Here is a 23,867-nt window from a genome sequence, read left to right on the forward strand (position 1 = left end):
GCGCGGTAACTTTTAAAATTTGCTACCGTATTTGATTAGTATACGAATGGTCGATGTGTTGTATATGGTAGAAGCAAAACTAATGAAAAATCACAATTGTTGATGGCATTGAAATTCATGTTGCAGAAAATAGTCTCTACGGTTTGCAATTGTTAGTCACAATTGTGTGGACTTTTGCTTGTTAATCGCTAAGTCCAAATGCAAGCTAACTCGTACTATGTATTTGTTTCTGCCAATGTCGATTTCATCTCTTTGATGACCTAGGACTTTTTGTATATAAACTTCTTAGGATTAGTGTGAGGCGGTGAGCATAACAATTAGCTTGTCAATTTGTATCATAAGTTTCAACATACACGTTACGTTACAAAACTGACCAAGTTTAAACAAGATTTGCATACGGCTAAACAAGATTCTATGCGACGTTACGAGAGTCTTTTAGATTTATGAAAATATATATTAACAAATTCGTTGATCTAATCATCTAAATATATAGAAAGGAAAAAATGTATTAAAAGACAAAGACAAAACAAACAAAAAAACGTATTTTATGGTCAAAAAGGAAAAAAAAAATGTAGACAGGAATTTGTTGTTTTGTAGTTTAATTTAGCCGTTTTCTCGACCTTTCAATTTCACAGGTGTTTTTTGACTTATACAGGCCTCACACATGTTGATGACTTTAGTTCAAATTTGTACAAACTATCTTCTTATTCCTATGAACCAAATTCGATTATTTACATGCTCTCAAGTCAAAAAGGTTATATCACAATTCAAACTCTTGTTTATGATTTGTGTAGCACTCCACATGTATCTATCATAGGGATTTCACTTGTACTATATGTTTCTTTTGGTTAATGTACCATTGCCATACACAAAGCAGCTCTGCAAATCTAATTCAAGTATCCAACCTTCGTCAACTCACTCATTTGGGTTGCTTTTGAAAACATACAGTTTTAAACATACAATTTTTATTTGACCATTTTACTAGGATTAAAAACTAACTACAATTAACCTTTATTGCAACTTGTCAACAAAAATAAGATACATTATATAATTAGTAAATCTAATGTCGGCATAAAAGCAAGGAAATATATCACAATTTTATGTAAAATACTATAGACATACGAAAGTGTTTGCATATATGTAGAAGCAGAAGAGACAAGCACAACAGTTCTCATTTGATAAATGCTCCATACTCACTTCTCCACACACCAAACAAAAAAAAAATACAAGAAAACAAAATAATGACAAAATGTTTCAAATTAAAGATTTCAAGAATCCTCTCATTCAAATGTTGTCGTTCAAAAGATCCATCCTCTCTCCCTTTTAATCCTGTTCCTTCAAGTCTCCGTCGTACTCCACCATCGGTCAACTCAACATCCGTCGTCACCACCGTGCCACAACGTCGTCGTTCTTCTTTCAGACTACACGTTTTAACCGTGTTTGGCCGCGGACGCTCCTCCACTACGCTGGATATTGTTGATCGAAAGACTTCACCGTCGTTATCTCCGCCGCAGACGCCGACGTTTCAGTGGGAAAGCGAGGGGAAGTGGCACGTGATCGCTCATGTCACGGAAGAAGAAAACGAAACGCCTCGCCGGAAAATTTACGACGGTGGGTCGGAAAAAGATAAACGCCGGCGTTTAAAGAAGAAGGAGAGATCAAACTCTTGGCGGCGAGGGAGCATTTCCTCCGCCGAAGAAGAGACGGACAGAGAGAGTCTCTTACCTTCTTCTACAAACCTCTCGCCGGAAAATTCCTCCTCCTCAGAGCTGCCACGTGTCACAAGGCGTCGGAGACACATTCCAAAAAAGTCAGCGATCGTGGAAGAAAGCGAGTCTTCTTCACCACCACCATCTCCGGCGAGGCTTTCCTCGTTTGTTCAAAGATTGATGCCGTGTACGACGGCGGCTGCGGTTATGGTTGAAGGAGTGGCGGTGGTGAAGAGATCGGAGGATCCTTACGAAGATTTCAAAGGTTCGATGATGGAGATGATTGTAGAGAAGAAGATATTCGAAGTAGCTGAGCTTGAGCAGCTTCTCAGTTGCTTCCTATCGCTAAACGCGAAACGCCACCACCGCGCGATCGTTAGAGCGTTTTCAGAGATTTGGGTTGCTTTGTTCGCCGGTGGTAACGGTAGTGGTGTTCAACGGAGGTCATCCTCCTTCTCGAGTGTTCGACTCTCCGATTATGAAGAGTGTTAAAAACAATAATAACGTTTAATGTCTAACTAAATAATCTTTTTAATTAAGTGATCGATGTAAATTATGCGGCGGTGCAATTATTAAAAATGTAATCATTTAAATGCGTTAGGCCAATTTAAAATACTATATATTTGTACGATTTTAGATTCCAATGCTTAGATTGCATTGATTTTTATTCATATTCGTCAACACCAACCACTAAAGAAAAATATGTTATTCATATCCACACGCAATAATTAATTATTGTGGAACAAAATAAAATTACAAAAAAAAAGAAGAAGTTAATTTATCTGTATACAAAATAGTTTGAACCAACCCAAGAAGCAGAACTGTGGGTTTCACGTTTTTACCATACAAGAGAACACTTGAGATAGGAACAGATGTTCACTTTTTCATTTTCTTATCTTACACGTCCGATTATAAAATGCTTAGTAGATGACACTTGGACGGTCGATGTGGACCATTTTTGACTCAGCAAACGAAGTGACAAATGATTGAAATCAATAAGAGACAAGAACAAAAGTTTGATTTTAAAATTGAATATTTGTCCTTCACACTTCTCAGACAACAAAACATATACAGAGATGTGTCTCTATCTCTTAGTGTTTTCAGGGTTTTTCTAAAAAACTGAAGCTGAATCATCATCACAGAATCTGATTCTCGAGATGAATCAGTCAGAAATCAGAATGGTCAGAAGGAGCATTGGAGTTTGGATGTAGTAAGAAGTGAAAGGAGAAATGGGTCCATAACTTGAACATCAAGCCACCTCTGTTCCCATCACTGATCACTCCCTGTCTTCTTTTTTGTTTAGAGTAAACAGCAACCTCCAAGGTCAGAAGCAAGAATTATTGAGTTTTTACAGCAAAGTTTTGGTAAGATATTAAAGCACACGGCATCAGAGATTCAGAGATTCTGCAACACAAAACAAGAACATCACTACAAACCAGACATTGACACTAAGTTCTACGCGCTCTCTCTCTCTTATCTCTAAACCGAAGATAAGAAATTCTCTGCAGACAAGTCAATATAGACTATTGTGTTTTCTCTCTCTCACTGAGGTTTCATTGAATCTAAAAGGGAAGTGAGAAAATCCTTGGTGTGATTACTTGTCATGAAAGAAATGGTTTACAAATAGTCGATTTGGTCCAAGACTGAAGAGATGATTATGATCAACCTTGGTGTGGTGGGGGTGGAGCCATAGACATGTGATGGTGTTGGTAAGGTGGTGGTGGTTGTTGTTGTGGTGGTCCTCCTTGCTGCTGCATGTGTTGTGGCGGCCAGCCTCCATGTTGGTGCATTCCCATGGCTTGAGGTGGTGGCGGCGGCCTCGGGCCACCGAAACCTTGTTGATGATTTAGAAACTGAGGTGGTGGCGGCGGCATACCCGGAGGTGGACGGAATTGCATGGGCGGTGGGATCATGCCGTGTTGTTGTGGCTGAGATGGCCAAGATGGTGGCTGAGTTTGATATACTTGTGGAGGTGGTGGTGGTGGTGGACGAGCGGCTGAGATAGGGATAGGTTGCATGCCGCCATTAGCAAACGGACGTGGTAGACCATTAACTTGAGGAGCATTGGATGGGGGCCCAGTTGCGAATAGTGTATGGGGTCTGCTTTTCTGGGCAGTTGGATTCGTGGCAGCCAAAAGCCTCTCTGCATTTCCCAAAAGTCATGCGTTGTATTCAAAATGATGGAGAGAAACTGAATCCAAAAATGAAGACAAGAGTAGAGTATAAAGAGCCTAACCTGCTGGAGTACCATGGCGCTCTCCTTTGGTGTCTTTCTTGTACGCATAAGAGACTGTAATTTGACGATTACATAGATATTGTCCAGTCATTGCCTGCAACAGTCAGACAACGCTCAGAGGAATATACTACTATTGGATTAGGTGAACAGAGAAGCTATGTATGTTAGATATATTGGAATCAAGCAAGTATCATAGTACGGAGAGTTTTGAAAGAAGCAGATAATTAATTACCTCAATAGCAGCATCAGATGCCTCAAAGGAGTCATAGCTGATGAAACCAAAACCTCGTGAGTTTCCAGTATCGGGATCCCTCATTATCTGAAATGAAAAGTTTCTAACATGAGAGTCTAAATCGCAAGACCATTATTTTCAGCAGTGGAACGATGATGTCTTAACGAGATAAAGAATCATGGACTGAAATCTAATGAAATAAAGACAATACCTTAGGATTAGAAGCAATCACACCAAATGCACTGAAAGTATCATACAACTGCTTCTCATCCACATCCTATAAAACAAAACAAAACCTGGTCAGCTACGACTACGAGAATAAGTTACATCTGTAGAGTAACTAAAATCAGAGTGAACCCCGCGAAGATACTTACAGGGTCAAGGTTCCCAATGAAAAGGTTAGCACCAACATCCAAGCTTTTCTTATCTTGAGATGCCTATTAAAAAAATATAAATCAGCAATCAAAATGTTTAGCAAGTAATAACAGTTAAACTAAACAAGTCTCTGCATCTAAACTCTGGAAGATAAGATGCTAAACACTGGAAGATACAGAAAGAATTTGATACCTTGTTAACACGTATAGGCTTCCCGTAGAGCTTAATCATGTTAAGAACCTTAATCGCCTACACAAAAAACATGGAACTTTTGTAAAACATAGTACCTAACAGAAGTCTAAAAGTAAAGGGAAAAGAGAAACAACTTACATAGTCAGCATCTTCCTCACTACGGTACTCAATGAATCCATAGTTCTGATGAAGATTTGTCACTCTATCTTTCGGAACATAGACGTTAACTGATACAATTCATAAACCCAGGGAAAGCTAATGTCATAATTTGTACTAAGTTCCCTAACCAAAAAAAAAAAAACCTATGAGAAATTGATATGAAACTTACCAACGGGTCCGGCTTGAACGAACAATTCCCAAAGCAATTCTTCAGAAAGCTGACATTTCAAAAGAGGGAAATGGGATCAATTTCACCGAATCGTCAACTAAAATCACAGAGGAAGATGAGAAAACACGAAACCTAAATGTTAAAAAAGAAGAACCTTACCTGAGCATCGAGATTCCCGACGTAAACAGTGGCGTCTTGGTTCCTCTCGGCGGAGTGTTGGCCGAGAAGATTAGCTCCAACACCAGGAGCGATTCGAGTCGTCATCTTCTTCTTCTTCTTCTTACTCCGTCGCCGATTGAGAAATCTGAGATTTTTGTAGCGTTTTAGAACGGACAGTGAAGAAAAGAGGTTTCTTTTAGGAGTGGTGCCGTCACTAGATGGGCCTATAATACCCATTAAGCGTTTCCTTGTAGATCCACTAAGCTCTTTAGCACCTTTTTTTTTACTTCTTTACAAATCAATTTGGGGGTTGTTTTTTTTTTTTTTTTTTTTTTTTTGTGCAAGAGGAAAAATAAAATACTCTTTCTCAAATTGAATCCGTAACTATTATTTTTTTATTTGTTATTTTTTAATATATATTTAAATTTCCGAAAAAGGATCTTTACAAGGCTTAAGAGCCAGCCACAGGTCGTACAGGGGTAAAAACAAATCTTCGCCCGCTAGCACGGCAATCCTAAGCTTCCTGGTCACCAACAACAAGAAATATAAAAAGCAAGCAAAATTACAGTGAGGAGACTTTATTGGGGAGGATTCAATCCTGAAACAGCTCAAACCACGTGTGAAGCAGAGTTTGTCCGTTAAACAGATAACGTTGTTCTCTCGAGAGAGGATCAAGTTTAGCTCTGAGTAGGAGTTTGATTTCCTTGAGCAAAGTATCAGGTGGCCGAGGAGTGGCAGCATGTATCAGTTGATTCCGTTCACGCCAAATGAGGTAAAGTGAGGATTGAAAGGCCAACTTGATGATTAGAGCTATATTCTTGTTGGTAGACACCCCCTGTAACCAATTGAGACAAAGCATAAACTGGTTTGGCGGGTTAAGATGGGCACGTCTGGTAAAATAGGTCCATATGGCCTCGCTGAACGCGCAATCGAAGAATAGATGGTCTCTGGATTCATCATGCGAATTGCATAATATGCAAACCGCTGGAACCGAGAGACCCAAACTCCTCAATCTGTCTCTGGTATGCAGCCTATTCCATGCTCCCACCCAAGTAATGAAAGCATGTTTAGGTATGTGGTGAGAAAACCATACTGAACTGTGCCAGGAAAGGGTGGTAGAGGAAGGATGAAGCACCTGCCATGTCGCGGCTGTAGAGAATGTAGTTGATGGATGACGATGGTCCGTCTTCCATAAATAAGTATCATCATGCTGGCAGTAAATAATATCATCAGCTGCTGGAAGGGCGCTCCGAAGCAAATTGATGATGGGGTTACGGCTTCTAGATGTGACTAACCACGAGTTTGCACCTCTCAAAGCGTCTCTCACCACTGCTCTTTGGGGGATTCCTGCGGTTTGCGGACCAAGGGGACCCGTGATGTCGAGGAGAGGTCCCAATCCAGTCTAGTTATCAAGCCAAAAGCTTGCAGTTTCCCCAGAACCAACTTCACAGACAATGAAAGGCCGAACTAAAGGTCTTAACTATTATTTCGATCTATCAATTTCTACAATTTGCAAGAGAAAAAAAAACAAACGAACAAACAAACTTTTCTAGCATATAGAAGAATTACATACTCCAGCAAAAATGTTGTAGAAAATGTGTAAATTAAAAAAAAACTTGAGTTTGATCATTTGATGATTTTTTAAAATTAAGATTAAGCTTCTCTAAAGCATGAAAATCATTCAAATGTTGGTGGTAAATGGTAATAGAATGAATGATCCTTTTTCTTAACAATTAAGTTTTTATTTATTTAATTGCAAAACCCACTTTTAAAGTCTTACTTAAACCCTAAACACATTTGCATTAGTTTTTTTTACCACACACTATCCTTCCCTCCTCCGTGCTCGGTGGGGTCGAAATCTTGCTTGCAAATTGCAATGGCGCCGTCTCGTTTCTATCTGAACTTCCTCCGCCGTTTCTCCACCGCCGCTGTAACCACTACTTCTCCCGCCCCAATCACTATCTCCAAAGCTAAACTCAAACTCCGCAAAATACACGATCCCGACAAAGCCTTGGCGATTTACAACTCCGTCGTCTCCAAGAACCCCTCATCTCCTCTCTCCTCACGCTACGCCATGGAGCTAACAGTCCAACGCCTCGCCAAATCTGAACGCTTCTCCGACATAGAAGCTCTGATCGAGTCTCACAAAAACAGCCCAAAGATAAAAACAGAGACTTTCCTCTCTACGTTGATCAGATCTTACGGACGAGCTTCAATGTTTGATCATGCTATGACGATGTTCGAGGAGGTGGATCAGCTCGGCACACCCAGATCCGTTGTTTCCTTCAATGCGTTGCTCGCCGCTTGTCTTCACTCTGACTTGTTTGAAAGAGTCCCCTAACTGTTCGACGAAATTCCTCAGAGGTATAATAATATCACTCCTGATAAAATCTCTTACGGTATGTTGATTAAGTCGTATTGCGACTCTGGTTCGCCTGAAAAAGCTATGGAGATTATGAGAGATATGGAGGTTAAAGACGTTGAAGTTACCATCATTGCTTTCACCACTATTTTAGGGTCTTTGTATAAGAATGGTTTAGTCGATGCAGCGGAAAGCTTGTGGAACGAGATGGTTAGTAAAGGTTGTGAATTGGATAACACGGTTTATAATGTTAGACTGATGAATGCTGCCAAGGAAAGCCCTGAAAGAGTCAAGGAACTGATGGAAGAAATGAGTAGTGTAGGATTGAAACCTGATACCGTTAGCTATAACTATCTTATGACTGCGTACTGCGTGAAAGGGATGATGGGTGAAGCCAAGAAAGTGTATGAAGGGCTTGAGAAAGAACACGATTGTGTTCCGAACGCAGCCACGTTTAGGACATTGATATTTCATCTGTGTATAAACGGGTTGTATGATCAAGGTTTAGCAGTGTTTAAGAAGAGCGCGGTTGTGCACAAGATTCCGGATTTCAAAACGTGTAAGCATTTGACTGAAGGATTGGTGAAGAATAATAGAATGGAAGACGCTAGAGGAGTGGCTAGAACTGTGAAGAAGAAGTTCCCTCCGCGTTTAGTAACTGAGTGGAAGAAACTAGAGGAAAAGCTTGGATTGTATTCCAAGGCCAGTGCTGCTGCTGCTACTGCGTCATCTTCTTCTCAAACAAGAGAAGTGTTTGATCAAGAAAGAGAGGATGCTGCATAAAAAGTTCAAGATTTTGCTAAGGTGATCTTGTTTTTGTCTGTGCTTGCTTGCTTCAGCTAATATTATGATTTGTGGAAACTGTGATCTAGCGTGATGAAGATTATAATATTATGAGTTCCTCTTACATTTTGTTTCTCGTAAAATAGCTGTAAAAGCTACAAGTTTTAGTTACCTGCAAATTTCCACAACAAAAACTTCAGCTCTCTGTACTAAGTGTATGTAACCAAGCAATGCGTAGCTTATTGGATAATTGTTTTACATACGTTTTTTTTAGTATTTTTGGTTTTGTAAAAAATTTAACTTTTACACTTTTATTCTTTTTTCTCACTTGAAACTGCAAAATATCATTAGAAAAACATGAAATTATAAATTGTTTTCAATAAAGAGATTTCCTTTTATACTTATTTGAGTATACTTCAAATTTTTAAAAGCATTTTGGATAAAGTTTTTAAGTAGGGATATTTTTGAAAAAGGGTATGGAAAAAGAGGTATTTTTATTAATATGGTATTTAAATATTTAGTTTGTTTGTTCATGCAATTATAATTAGTGGTGGAAGCACATTTACAAAATATATGGAATTAAAGAGTTATAATTTTATATAATTAGTGAGAAATCATTCAGATAGTACAGTATAAATTATTATTATGGTCAATATGATTCAATCAAGTAGTAAATATACATTAGTGGGTGAGAGTGATGTTCTTCTAATTAATTAGTTTGAGTTTTATTTTCTTGAAAAAGAATTAGTATGAGTTACTAACTTTGATTTGAAATAGTAGGAGTTGTTGAACCCACAAAAAAAATTGTGGGATATACATGTGGTAAGTTACACATGAGTTTAAATGTGAGTTAATTATAAATAAATATTATAATATTTCTATAAAATCTTGCATACAAAAAATAATGTATTTCTATAATATTCAAACATTATTTTTGTTTGTTAATTCACATACTTGTATTTGTAATATTTTCTAAAAATAAAGTAAGAAGTTATATGAATATAGACATAATTGTAGTTTCTTTTATATCCAAATTTTTTTATCATGTGAAATATAATTATTATAAACTAGTATTCGTAATTTTTATGCACAATTAGATAAGGACCCGCCCGATGTGCGGGTTTAAAGTTTTGTAAATAAAATAAAATTTAATAAAAATACATTAAAATTTATTGAACATTATTTATAATTTAATTTTTGCTATAATACACTGATTTATATACATATACAAATTTTTATGTATGTTACCATTAAAAGTGTATTTTTTACACCTAAGTATCCCCTTTATAATAAAACGGAAGTACACAACATTGTTTTGTAGACTATATAATTTTAATAAGTTGGTTACAAATAGGTTATACATTAATTGGTTACAAGTTAAATACTGGATGCAACCTTAATTTATTTTTGGAAGATTTTATTACTAGAGCACATTGTTTCCAAAAATCTTAAAGAGAATATTCTAAAAAATCATTTGATATCATCTAACTTATTAATTTCTTTTATTAAATTATTCATCATATAAAATCTTTTGATATCTAACTTAAAATATTAATTTGTTAATTATCATTATAGTTCACCTCTCATTTTTATATATGAGTCTATTTTGTGAAAAAAAATAAATTATCATATTATTTATTATAATTAAAAATTAGTTTTATTTCCGGATATACAACAAGTTGAATTTTTAAAAACAAATTTAAATTAAAAATAATATCTATTGATATTAGTAATATTATTCTTTAAAAATAATATCTATTGAATTAAAAAAATTTACTGAGTAACGGATCAAAATTTGAATATTTAAATTCAATTTCATATTTTTTTGTTGAATTTTATAATTTTATATAATATAATAAAGTTTAAATAATTTATTTTGAAATATTTTTAAAATATTGAAACTTGATATAAAAGTTAGAAACTGTAAATACTCTAAATTGATTTGTTATAGCAATGTCAATAATATGTCACTATAATATGAAAGAATTTCAAGAAATCAAGTATATTAAAACAAAAAGTATAACAATATATTAAATTATTCATAATATAATAACTCACTTTTTAAAAACCAAATTTACAAAATTACATCTTATAATGACAATGTAGAATATACATTGTTGAAATAACTTCACATACATAAACTAATACAACATATTAAAAATTTATTTTAAAAAATAAAACTTACAAAATAAGTGTCTTTTTCAAGACAACATATTTAGCATATTATTTTATTACATAATGTTTTATCCAAAAAAAACTTTTAAAAACAATCACAGAAATTATATTTTATATAAAAATTACAATATAAATAAAATGAATTTCAATCCGTGCTCTAACAAGGGTCTTAATCTAGTATTGTATGTTACAAATATATTATTTACCACCACCTAGAAAATGTTTATATGAACAAATTTAGCCAACTATTATATGTCTCTTTACTTTCACTTTTGCATAGTTTCTTTAATCAATAAAATTGTTGGCTCAAAAAACACTTTGAATAAAAAATAAATTACATCACAATAGTGTATGACTAACTATGGAGAGAACCTCAGTTCTTTTCTCCTCCCTTATAGAGAGAACCTTACGTCCAACCTCCTCCACCATGGAGAGAACCTTCGCTCTGCCTTCCTCTCTTGGGAAGATAACCTTGCGTCCAACCTCCCAACCCTTCCTTTCTTGGGAAGATAAACTTGAGTTCAACCTACTCCACCATAGAGAGAACTTCGGCTCTGCCCTCCTCCTGTGTGGAGAGAAGATGTTCACGTCTTTTAGCTATCAAAGTGGCTTGCTCTAGAAACCAATGAAACTAAAGACCATTTTCCAACGTCACAAAATCTTTTGATAGTAACTAATGTTAAATTTCCAATGTCACCATGATGTAGCCTCTGTCACCAAGCTCCAATGTTTCTATCAACAACGATTTATGTTTTTCCAATCTATCTATGTTTGTTGTAGGTTTGTGTTTGATTAACCTATTTTATCCAAACATTAGGTTGATAACCTTCTCATCTTTATCTCCTTTTGAAATTGAACGAATGGTAACAATTATGTTTGCACAAAAAAAAAAGGTCTATGACCAACCAATCAAGGTTGAGAAATTAGAAGAAAATTAATTTGACATAATTAATGAAATAATTGAAAATTATAAGCACAATAATATATGAATCTCAAATAATTCAAAGATGAAAATATAAATTAAATAAAACAATCTAAAACTACTACAATAAATTTTAAAATATAGTATTAGAAAAAAAAAAGATGCATATATTAATCTTCCATTTTTTTGGGTCAAAATATTAATCTTACCTATTCCAAACTGAAAAAGTAGAAAATAAGAGTATATTTTGGTTTAAAAATATATGGAAAATTTGTCTTCTCATTAAAAAAGTTTGACCAATAGTACAAAGTTGAAAGCAATATTTTTGAATAGATTATTTTATTAGATGAATAATAGGAGACAATCTATGTTTATATAGACGTGAGTATTTATATTTTTTAGAATTAATAATTTTCTGTATATTTTCTTTAATCTCTTTTCTATTATATGAAATTTTTTATTCCAATGAGCTTATTGGTTTTTTAAAAAAAAATTTTGCTTCCCACTTTCTTGTAAGACGTACTATCGTTTGACGATAAGAACGCTTTCTGTTTAGTTGATCTAGTGTTATATAATCTATGTTGTTATCTTGCATTTGTGTAGTCAATTTTTTTTATGCTACATGTCCTGCAAATTAATAGAAATAATATTAACACCATGAGAAATTTGTTAATCCCAAAAACATTAGTTATTATGCATAAAAAACTTTGTTAACACTTCAAAGTCAAAGATTGCATAGTATGCATTATGAACTTGAGAAACGAAACAAAATTCAAAGAAACGACGATGAAAACATGTGGTAATATCTAGGAATCTTTTTCTATAGTTGCTTCGATTAGACAACAAACAAATTGCCTTCGGAACTTGTTCAAGAACGATGATGTGTCAAACAAAAGGTTAATAAAAAACAAAGAAGAAAAATTTACCAAAAAAAAAAAAAGCTAGTTGATTATTTTGTTTGGTGAAAAAATATGTCATCATCTATGAGTTTAAATGTGAGTTAATTATAAATAAATATTATAATATTTCTATAAAATCTTGCATATAAAAAATAATGTATTTCTATAATATTCAAACATTATTTTTGTTTGTTAATTCACATACTTATATTTGTAATATTTTCTAAAAATCTATATAATAATAACAATCTGAATAAATGCGACTTAATTCACATACTTGTATTTGTAATATTTTCTAAAAATCTATATAATAATAACAATCTGAATAAATGCGACCAACAGTTGCGTTTGTTCAATTGTACCTTTTGGATATTTTTTTAAAAGTCGTGATGGTTCATTAAAATGGTTATTTTCGAAAAGTTACAACTGTTCGTTGTAAAGTTGTGTTGATTGGAACATTCGTACCTTTTGAAATCTATATATATTTGTCTGTTTGAAATGTTTTCATTTATTTGGCTATGACACAAAATAACCTAAAACTTCAATTTCAACGGTTTATACATTATTCTAAATTATTTTCTAGCATTCATTCTTTTAAAAGTCAAGATATTATTTTAATTCTTGATTTAACAAAAAAAATTTGGAATGATGAATCAAATTTACATCTTTTAGTTAATTTTAAATATAAAAGTTTAATGAAAATACCTAAAATGTTTTTCCAATAGTTAGATAGATTACATAGTGAGTTTTTAGATTTGACTTTTCAATATGGTAATAAAGATGATTTCTATTTAAAAACTGTTTATATCGAAATTTGGAAGCTGCATTAACATTACTACAAAGTCCAGATCTAAAAAAATATCCTCAAGCCATATGGCTATCTTGTATATTTTTAATTTGTGTTGGATGGTTTAATTGTAGTAAACGTGAAATGAATCGTTTTAAATGGTATTCTTTTCCAGATAAAATTTCATCTGTTAGAAGGAAAGTAATGATTCTGATTCGTCACTTCAATATAAAAGGAGAAGATTTTTTTAGTCAACTAATTAGTCAACACAAATTTAGTTTTATGAAATCTTGTAACTGTTTATTTGTTTGTTATAAATGTAATTTACGACATCAAATTATATATTTCTTACAAAATGTATAAAATGAAACATATATATTTTATTTACTTTAATTCAAATATTGGTGATAATAGTTCTTTTTTAATAAATCATCACAAATTATTTATACCACTGCTTTTGGTTAGGCCAACGTTTGGCTTTCTTCACTATTAATTTATTACATGTACCATATCATCCTTAATAATATAAATGATTATTTTATCATGTACCATATCCATCTGTCGAACATGAAATCATATTACATACACAAATTGATCTGACAAAAGAACAGTAGAACATTACCTTCTGCTAAATAAGAACTGATAAACGAGTAAGCTCCTGATTCTGAAGGTAACGTTATTGAATACGAAGCAAACTACAAGGATATCCATCGGGGGTAAAGGTCCAAGGATACTACTCGCCACCAAAGCCGCAAGGAAACATGGCGTACCGTACAACGTTGGTGTTAAGAGGACCGTTAACGTCCCGGACCGGCTGCAATTCGTGAGATACGAAAGTACCAGAAAAGTACTGAATTGCTGATTCGTAAACTGCCTTTTCAACGTCTTGTTCGCAAGATAGCCCAAAAAAATAATATGGAAGCATATTTGGTGGATTTGTTCGAGAACACGAATTTGTGTGCACTACATGCCAAGAGAGTCGATCAGTATCATGCCCAAGACATTCAAATGGCCAGACGCATTCGTGGAGAAGTTTTTGAATCTAATAATAGTTCTGGACTATATATTTTCAATATTTGTTAATGTTGTTTCGTTTGTTGTTTTGTGGGAGGAGATAGAATTATAAAAATATAGTTTGCGATTCGTACTCTAATAAAACCCTTAGTTGTCTTTGTTTGATTCCTATTTGCTTTTTGTTTGTATAATAATTTTTTTTCACGCATTTTAATAAGTAAAGTGTTCACATTTTGTTGTCAAATCTATTATAATATTAATCCGTTAAAAGATCAAACAGTTTAAGTGAAGAAGTATAATTCGTTTGTTCGTTGTCTTTCTCGTTTGTAGGCGTACGATAAAAAAAATAAATTAATAATTCTAATTCAATATGTGGAAATATTAAGAATTGGACATGAAAATACGAATAAAAACCCATCAACTTCTATTTGTTTTGTAACCCACTAGATTTTAAAATTACAACATTATTGTTCATTACTATATAAAAAATAAAAAAATTAAATGATAAGTATAATATACAATTTTAAAAAGAATCTACATTAAAGCGAAATATTGGACAAAGGTTACTTGTATTTAACCATTTTACAATACATTCTTTTCCAAATTTATGTCCACATGGTAAAATCACAATCTCAGATCCATTTAAAAATGATTTTAAACATATTACGCATTCTTCCTGAAGTCCACATTGTTCGTCGTTGTATAGTTGTACACTTAAGCCTTCTATTGCTTGCTTTGATGCTGGTTGAAATTTCACTTCTGTAGTTTCGAAAGATTCTTCAAATAGTAGGTTGTCATGAATGTCATAGTCACTCCCAAACAAATATGCAAAAGTAATGAATGAAATATTGAGGATATTTTTCCTACTGTATCCCTCTGCCAAAAGAATATCTGATGCCAACATAATCATATTCGAAATCACTACATCTGCATCTTCTGCATCCACGCTAGCTATTACTAAAGAGTAATACAAATCTTCTTTTATAGCGTTTTCTTCTTCATTAATAAATTAATTCTTCTATTGTAAATGTGTAAAACAACTTCTCAATCTCTCTTTCTGTTTGAATAATTTTAGCCTCAACATTGATTTTACCTTCATAAACATGATTAGAGTCACTTTCTATATTAACTTCAAATGAATGCATCACCGTATTCATCAATGTAGACCAAAACGAAGGGATCATTTTTTGTTTGAACAAATAAAAAATGAATTTAAACTATTAATAAATATATACCTCTGAGTTTTCACCGTAACTGTGCAGCGTGAACAGGTGTTACCAAGAGTTACATCGTTTAGTGTATTACTCCTCATAACATGCATAGGCACCAGCGTATATAGATTTTTGATTAGAACTATATGGTTGATAATATATATATAGAATCTCGGTATCGAAATTAATTTAACAGACACTAAACAGTCACGATGGTTGATTACAAACAGGTGTTACCAAGAGTTACACCTTTATGGTTAATAATATATATGTTCGATTTTGGTCTCTATATTAATATAACCGACACTAAATGGTCACGATGGTTGATTACAACTGTTCATATTGATGACTATTAATAGAATATCGAATTAAAATTGCTATTTTATAGAAAGTTTAAAACTGACTAAACGTTCTATTAGTGAAGCATACAATTTTGTTGATAATTATATTAGAGAGGAGTCTTCCAACAAAATTTCAAGTGATTTAACATTAGATGTTAATAGCGTCAAACCTTTGGAACTAATAGTTGGTAATCAGAAAGGTAGATATTAAACTAAAATTACTTTTGCATTATTTATAGAATTCTATTCTTAAAATTACTTTTAAGTACTTAATAAATTCTAGGGTAATGATTAACAATTAATTACTTTTGGTATACTTAAATTTAAATCATGAATCTAACTATGAAAGATCAAAACTTAAGTATGATCACTAACAACATGATAGCTGGCCGATCGAAACTTCTCATAATTAAGTTGTTACGTTATTATGATCTTTTCTTTAGAAAGTGTTTTGTTATCTTATTTGACAAGCTTTCCACTAACAACATGATATTTATTGTTTGTAACAGATAAAAAAAAAAATATATTATGGATTGTAAGATGGAAGTGGGAAATAGTTCTAAACAATCAGAGATAATTGGTTAGTAGCTATCGATTTTGATATATTAATTTTAAAAAAAAATGTTACAAAATTAATTACTTTAAAAAAATTTCAGATTGTCAAGTTCATACAATATCAAATGTCAACACTCAAACAAGTGAAAAACGTAAGTAAGAATATTAATATAATATAAAATTATTCTGAGTTCCATTATAAAATGAATAATTAGTTTCTATTTAATGTTTATTAGGAAAAAAGGGCGACCATCTAAAAAAATTCCAGAAAATATGTTAATGCAATGTGGAAATTGTAATTTTTGGGTTTGGTTATACGAAAGTTCAGATTAAGATCCAGTTACTAAACGTCCATTATTTTCAGTCTGTTGCAAAAAAGGTCTTGTATCACTACCAATTCCCAAGGAGTCTCCATCCGTATTAAAAAAAATTCCAAGTCATCCATTGTTTCTTAGAAACATGCGAGCTTATAACTCTATGCTTGCTTTCACTTCTATGGGTGCAAAAATTGATTACTCGGTCCAAAACACATATGGATTGTACTGTTTTAAGATACATGGAGAAAGTTATCATAGAATAGGATCCTTATTGCCAGGTGAAGGAGAGGATCCTAAATTCTCTCAAATGTATATATTTGATACAGCGAATGAGTTAAAAAATCGACTTGCGGTGATGAATCGAGGTGAAACTGATGAGCTTGATGAACAAACAGTATTATTGCTAATACAAATGGTTGATGAATTTAATGTTCAAGCAAAAGTATTTAGAAAAGCAAGGGATAGGTATGAGAATACTGGTGAAGATGATTTTCAAATTCATCTAATTGGATATGATAAAAATAAAAGACAGTATGAGTTGCCTTCGACAAATGAAATAGCTGCTTTAGTTGTTGGTGGCTTTAGTTCCACAATGGGAGAGAGAGAGAGAGATAATTTTACAACTAAAATCTGGAAGTTTACAACGAATTTGAAGTACACATTGATATGCTCAAATTAAACCCTAGAGCTACTCTGTCAAATTAAGATATCACTGTAATACTTAGGGGTCGAATTCCACAAGGACTCAAGATCAAACACAATGGATTATAGAGTTTTATGATTACGCTAAACAAGATAATTTGAATTAAAATAAACAATGCAAAATATAAAATAAAAGTGTTGTGAAATCATAAAATCAAAAGGTTAAGCCTAGGGAATTTCTCAGAAAATTATGAAATATTAAATCAGTAAATTAATTAAGGTTCAAGCAATTAAAATCAGATCTAGAACTCTAAACACAATTTGTAAAATAAATTATTTCTTGCTGCAAATATTATCTAAATTTAAAACCAGAAAATCCAAATCTCTTTATAAAATTCTAGGTTAAAAATCAGTTTTAAAGTCAGGTTTAGATAAGTTCACAAAATTACTAAATCAAATCTCTTTGTAAGTCTTTGTAAGAAATAATTTTGCTCATCAAAAGGTTTTATAAGGAAAATCAATTATATTCTCATATCAATTTATTTTCCTAAACTATTAATTCTAGATGGCCAATCAAGGATTAATATGAAGAACAACCAATGATGAAGATCTAGAAAGATAATGAATCCTAAATAAACAAATCTAATAAATCATAAAATCCTTGTGAAAAACCCTCAACCTAACAAGCAAACTACTCAGACATGTTTAATGAAGAACAAGAAATCTTTTCTGAATAATAAGCAATTGAAATTAAAAGAGTAAAGAGGGAGTTTATGACTTCTTCTCTCAAAGCAGTTCAGATCTCTCTCTCCCAAAAGCTCTCAAAATCTCACAGGATTGCAGAAAGTAAAACTTGCTAGAATAAAACTTGTAGGGTTTCTAAAACCCAAAAACAATATATATATATATATATATATATATATATATATATCCTAAAACACGTCAGGGACTTATGATGCAAATATGGAAAACTTTGGGGCATATTTGTAAAATTTCCAAAACTTGCTTCTCTCTCGGCTAAACATGGTGTTGATCGATGCTAAGCCAGTGTCGATTGACACTCTCATCCTTCCTCGGCTCCAAGTTCTCTTCCTTAGCTGAATTGCTCCAAAATCCCTTCTAATTGCTCCATTTTACTCATTTCATGCCAAAATCCTAGAAAACCTGTTAAGACTCTAAAACATCCTACAAAACAAATCAAAAGACTCTAAAAGACTCCTAATATCATGGTTAAAAACCACAAAACCATGATATATCACATATCCACTTTATATGACTTTGCAATATCCTTTATTATTTTCATATGGTGAAATTAGATTTTATGAAGGTATACAATATAAAATTACTTTAGCTGAAAAAGGACAAAGAGAATTTATATCAATGAGAGAATATTACATGTACCTTATACATTCACGGTCGTGTGTATATTCGACTATACTTAAAAGTGGGAGATTGTTTCATCAATTTATAGTAGATGCTTATACAACAATAGAATCATACCGTCTATAGTGGATAAGATTAAATCAAAAAACAATAAGAGCTGATATATATAATAATGTTAGAGATGCTGTAACAAGAGGGGACAATGATGCACGAAGTATTGGAAAGCGTATAGTGTTGCCATCTTCCCATACAGGCAGTCCAAGATATATGGCTGAAAATATCAAGATGCTATGGCTATTTGTCGTTGTTTTGGAAACCCAGATTTGTTTATTACAATGACTGCAAACCCAAAATGGGAAGAGATTATTGAGTTCTTATATTTAACTGGTGATTCGTCAGGAAATGCAAGACTCGGTGTTGAATCACGAGTATTTCATATGAAATTAAAACAACTTGTTAATGATATTGAAAAGAAAAAAAAAATTTGGACCAACCAATGGAGGTATATAACATTAACTTTTTTTTCTATTTATTATGTTGCTATTTTTATTAATTTATTGTTTTTTTATAGTTGTTTATACTATTAAATTCCAAAAACATGGACTCCCGTATGCACATATACTTATTTGGTTAAAGGCATATCTTAAAAATCCAACATCTGAAAAAATTGATAAATTTGTATATGCTGAATTACCTGATGTGGATAGTGGTTCAGATGGATATAAATTGTTAGAACAACACATGATTCACGGACCATGTGGGATAGATCGACCTACTAATTCTTGTATGCAAAATGGAGTTTGCAGTAAAAGATATCCACGTCAGTTTTGTTTTTCTTCTTCTGTTGATAAAGATGGTTATATTATTTACCGAAGGAGGAATATCATCTCAAGATTTGTACTTAAGGGAGATATAAGGTTAGATAATCTCTACGTCGTTCATCACAACTTAGAACTATTAAAAAAATACAAAGCTCATATCAACGTTGAGTTTTGTAACAAGACGAGTGCTATTAAATATTTATTTAAATATATTACTAAAGGAGTTGATAAGGCAACAATGGTAATTAAGAAGAAAAGCAAGTCAAATGAGAAAGATTTTAGTGATGAGAAGAACACAGATTCGGTAAATGAGATAGATAATTATCTTGATTGTAGATATGTATCTACCTGTGAAGCAGGATGACGAATTTTCAAATTTGAAATACATCACCAAGATCTGCCTGTTCAAAGACTTAGTATTCATTGACACAATCAACAACAATGTATTTTTAGAGATAATGATTCTCTAGACACAATAGCCGTTAATGGGAAGTATCTACAAAGCATGTTTACTGGTTGGTTAGAGACTAACAAGAAGGATCCCGAAGCTCGTAATTTAACATATGTTCAGTTTCCTACCAAATATGTATGGAACAAAAGTTCTTGCAGTTGGAATAAACGAAAAATTGGTACTTCAATTGGCCGAATATATAATGTTCATCCTGCTTCTGGTGAATTGTATTATCTTCGTATGATAATAAATTATATAAAAGGTCCGACATGTTACGAAGATATTCTTACAGTTGATGGTATAACTCATATATCATTTAAAGATGCATGTGTAGCTATGGGACTTCTAGAAGGAGATGAAGAGTGGCATGAAGCGATGAAAGAAGCCTCTCTATGGGCTACAGCAAATCAACTACGTAATTTATTTACAATGCTTTTAGTTCATTGTGAAGTTACAAATCCTTTAAAATTATGGAATGCCCATTGGAAAGATTTAAGTGACGACATAATTTCGAACAAATAAAATTGTTTAATTTTAGAAAATTAAACTTAAGTGATGAGGAAATGCAGAGTTATACTTTAATGGAAATTGAGTTGTTTCTTAGACGTTATGATCGGTCACTTATTGATTTTCCTGGAATGCCAAAGTTAGACAACAATTTAATAGCAAGGTTATCAAACTCAATGATAAGCGAGGAAAAGAGTTATGACATTGATAAACTTAACGTTGAGCACCTGTCTCAATTTCCATTATTAAATGCTCAACAAAGGCAAATTTATGAGGCTGTTATTAGTTCAGTACAAAATAAACAAGGTGGGTTATTCTTTCTATATGGCCCAGGTGGAACAGGTAAAACATTTGTTTACAACACTATCATTAATCGCCTACGTTCAGAAGAACAGATAGTTACTCAAAGAGTTAAGACTCATCTGTGAATAAAGATGATTTCTTTAACTCGCTCATCGATGAAGGTGTACAATTTTCCGAAGCAAACACTATTTTAAGAAGTCTTGTTCTTACTGCAAAGGAGCTCATGTCTTTGGTTAACTATCCAAGCTCAAGCATTCTAACTTTTACATTGACGGTGAATTTTCAAAGAGCATTCACTTCCAATGAAGACATTGCGGGGCAACTTGCTATACAGGATTCCTTTGAATCAAGTCAACCTTTACAAAGGCCAACTACTCAAGAAGCAATTAACCATTTACATAGGTTCATTTACACAACAGACGGGAGAAACCAAAACTACAAAAATAACACATGTGTTATATGTCTTCAAGAATATGCTTCGGAACAAACACTCTTACGATTACCATGTGGACATGAGTTTGACCAGGAATGTCTTCTTAGATGGTTTCAAAAACATCATACCTGCCCAAATTGTCGATTTGAATTACCTTATGTTGTAAATTAAACTAATTATGATGTAATTGTACTATTTATTCTCTCAACTGTAATTGTATTATATGCATTCTAAAATAATTAAAAAGTAGAAAAGAACTTATAAATTGTGTACTATAAAACCACATATATTTATATTGTAATGTCTATGTAATTTTTCCTTTTGACCAAACTAATGTTTATATTAATTTTTCATTTAATATAAAAACATACTTAAATGATATATTTGAATTGACCATTTATTAAAAAAACATCCTATACTAATATAAATGATCATTTCAACAAGAACCATATCATCAGTCAACATGAAAACACATTACATAACAAATTGATCATTTTATTATATAAAAATATAATAATAAAAAATTTCAAATATAAAAAAAAATACTTTACTTATATAAATGAACAATTCAACATGTGTACTATATCATCTTTAGCCTAACATGTATTATAAAAATGAGCTCCCGCGCGAAATCGCGCGGGTTCAATTCCTAGTAAAATACAAGTTATATGAATATAGACATAATTGTTTGTTTCTTGTATATCCAAATTTTTTATCATGTGAAATTTAATTATTATAAACTAGTATTCGTAATTTTTATGCACAATGTAAAATTTATAATATAATATACTTTTAGTCTATATTGTAAAAAATTAATACAATTTTGCGTATGAGTGTGATGTGGAGGTTTAATATTGGTATAGCAGATCTCATTTAACTCACCTTATATCCGGTTAAAATATTATGTGTGTTTAGTAGAGTAACCCATAAAAACTATAAAATTGTATTGATGTAAACACTAACCCGTTCCATTATATAATATGATCCACAAGCATTATTTTTTTCTTAGCATCTTACAAATATTTTATAAGTAGATGTCGATTTTATGGAAAAAATAGGTTACCTGTTTTGATATTTTATTTAGTATTATAACGCCCATAAACCAGAATTCTGGTTTTGGGTGTGCATCGATTGATGCAGATTGTGCATTGGTCGATGCAAAGTACGATTTGTGTTCGGGTTAGTTCTAGTTTTTCCGGTTTGACGCAGTTTGATGTGTAAACCCTAGGACTCATGTATATAAGAGCAATTCAACGCTTAAGGTCAAGTTTTGAGTATTGTTGTTTCTGAAAGTTGAGAGAAAGAGAAATCTCAGTAAAATCATTTTGTGAGTCTTTTGTGCCTGTTTTTGGAGGGATTTGTCCGTGGAAAGGGATATATGAACTTGGAGGGACGTTTGGAGGTTTCTAGAAGGCTGAGATCTTGGCGTTCTTCGTCCTTTTCTTTGTAAATCAAGGTGATTGCGTGAACATGGCTGATCTAAACGATGAAATGTGTGTTTTGTGTGTTTTTGGGTATTGATTGCTTATGGGGTTGTTTGTGAGTGTTTGCCTTGAGTTTTGTGGCCTTTGGAGGATGTATTCGGCATCACGGAGCTAAGATAAGTTGGTGGAGATCGTGTTCGGCGATGTTTCGCGCGACTGCATCAGTCGATGCAGTTAAGGATTTGATGGAGACAATGGATGTTGCATTGGTCGATGCAAGGAGTGCATCGGTCAACGCAGCTAGGAATTTGGAGGTTGCATCGATCAATGCAAGGAGTGCGTCGGTCGACGCAAAGATGTTGCATCGGTCGATGCAAGTGTTGCGTCGGTCAACGCAAGGTCGCAAAATCATGGATGTCTTCAGTATTGTCTGATTTGCTTGTTTTGTGTATCGTTTGTGTTTGTCTTTTCGCTTCTGTGTATAGCCCAGTAGATGGGAGGATCGCCTCACTGAGTATTTGTGATAATACTCACGCATCTCAATTGTTGTTTGTGGTGTGCAGGTATGTGACGTGAAATCATGGCGATGAGGAGGAGGATGATCTAGGATCTCAATTATTGTGTTGTGGTTATGTTTATATGTTGTTGGAACCTTTTATAGAAGTATGCTAGTTTGTTGATTAGAATGGTTGCTAACCATTGGTTAGGAATGATATCGTTTTGATGTTTTATTGGAGTTGGTTATGAGTTATGTTTTCGTTGTGCATGTTATTGGATGTTGGTTAATTATTGGTATCATGGTTGGTTAGTAATGTTTATTTTGTTGGTTAATTAAGTAGTATGAGATGTTTAATTATATTATTATTATAAAAAAACAGGTCGGGTTGTTTCAGTTTGGTATCTGAGCCCTTATGGTTCTAGGGCGGGTTAATGGATGGTTTAGAACAGTTTAGGAATTTAATTGGTTGAATTATTTTCATGTTGCTTGATGCATGATGTTGTGTGATGGAATTAATTATGAGTAGTTAGTCAATTTGCATGTGGTATGGAGTCCTAGTATCGTCCTCTTCGAGCCTTCAATGAGATTCCACAGCAAGTTGTGTGTTTGGGTATGCGGTTTGAACTGTATGGCCTTCTGTCTTGGTAATGTAGATGGTTAGAGGTGGTGTTGTTGCTGGTCGTGGACGCGGACGTGGTCATGATAATAGCAAAGGTCCAGTTGCTACTGACCACTGTGGACCAGAGTTTGACAGTTGAGGGCGTCGACGAGTCGCAGGCATTCCAGGAGGGATCTGTGAGTGTGACC

At 33.0% G+C, this 23,867-nt stretch overlaps 2 protein-coding genes and 2 pseudogenes across 2 annotated transcripts; 2 read left to right on the forward strand and 2 right to left on the reverse strand.

The window, feature by feature from the left end:
- Positions 1,072–2,340, forward strand: LOC104767208 (transcription repressor OFP7-like). The gene has a single exon (XM_010491252.2). It carries the CDS (start codon positions 1,242–1,244, stop codon positions 2,199–2,201), a length of 960 nt encoding a protein of 319 aa, XP_010489554.1. The 5' UTR covers positions 1,072–1,241; the 3' UTR covers positions 2,202–2,340.
- LOC104767210 (splicing factor 3B subunit 4) lies at positions 3,038–5,405 on the reverse strand. The gene is made up of 9 exons (XM_010491253.2): positions 5,232–5,405; positions 5,073–5,121; positions 4,883–4,971; positions 4,745–4,801; positions 4,552–4,614; positions 4,389–4,454; positions 4,178–4,264; positions 3,946–4,039; positions 3,038–3,852 (listed from the first exon to the last, which is right to left on the reverse strand). The coding sequence occupies exons 1-9, from the start codon at positions 5,334–5,336 to the stop codon at positions 3,371–3,373; spliced, it is 1,092 nt and encodes a 363-aa protein (XP_010489555.1). The 5' UTR covers positions 5,337–5,405; the 3' UTR covers positions 3,038–3,370.
- Positions 5,775–6,787, reverse strand: LOC109130911 (annotated as a pseudogene).
- LOC104767211 lies at positions 7,060–8,608 on the forward strand (annotated as a pseudogene).

This window comes from Camelina sativa, chromosome 19 (genome assembly GCF_000633955.1).
Source record: "Camelina sativa cultivar DH55 chromosome 19, Cs, whole genome shotgun sequence".
NCBI classification, from domain to species: Eukaryota; Viridiplantae; Streptophyta; class Magnoliopsida; order Brassicales; family Brassicaceae; genus Camelina; species Camelina sativa.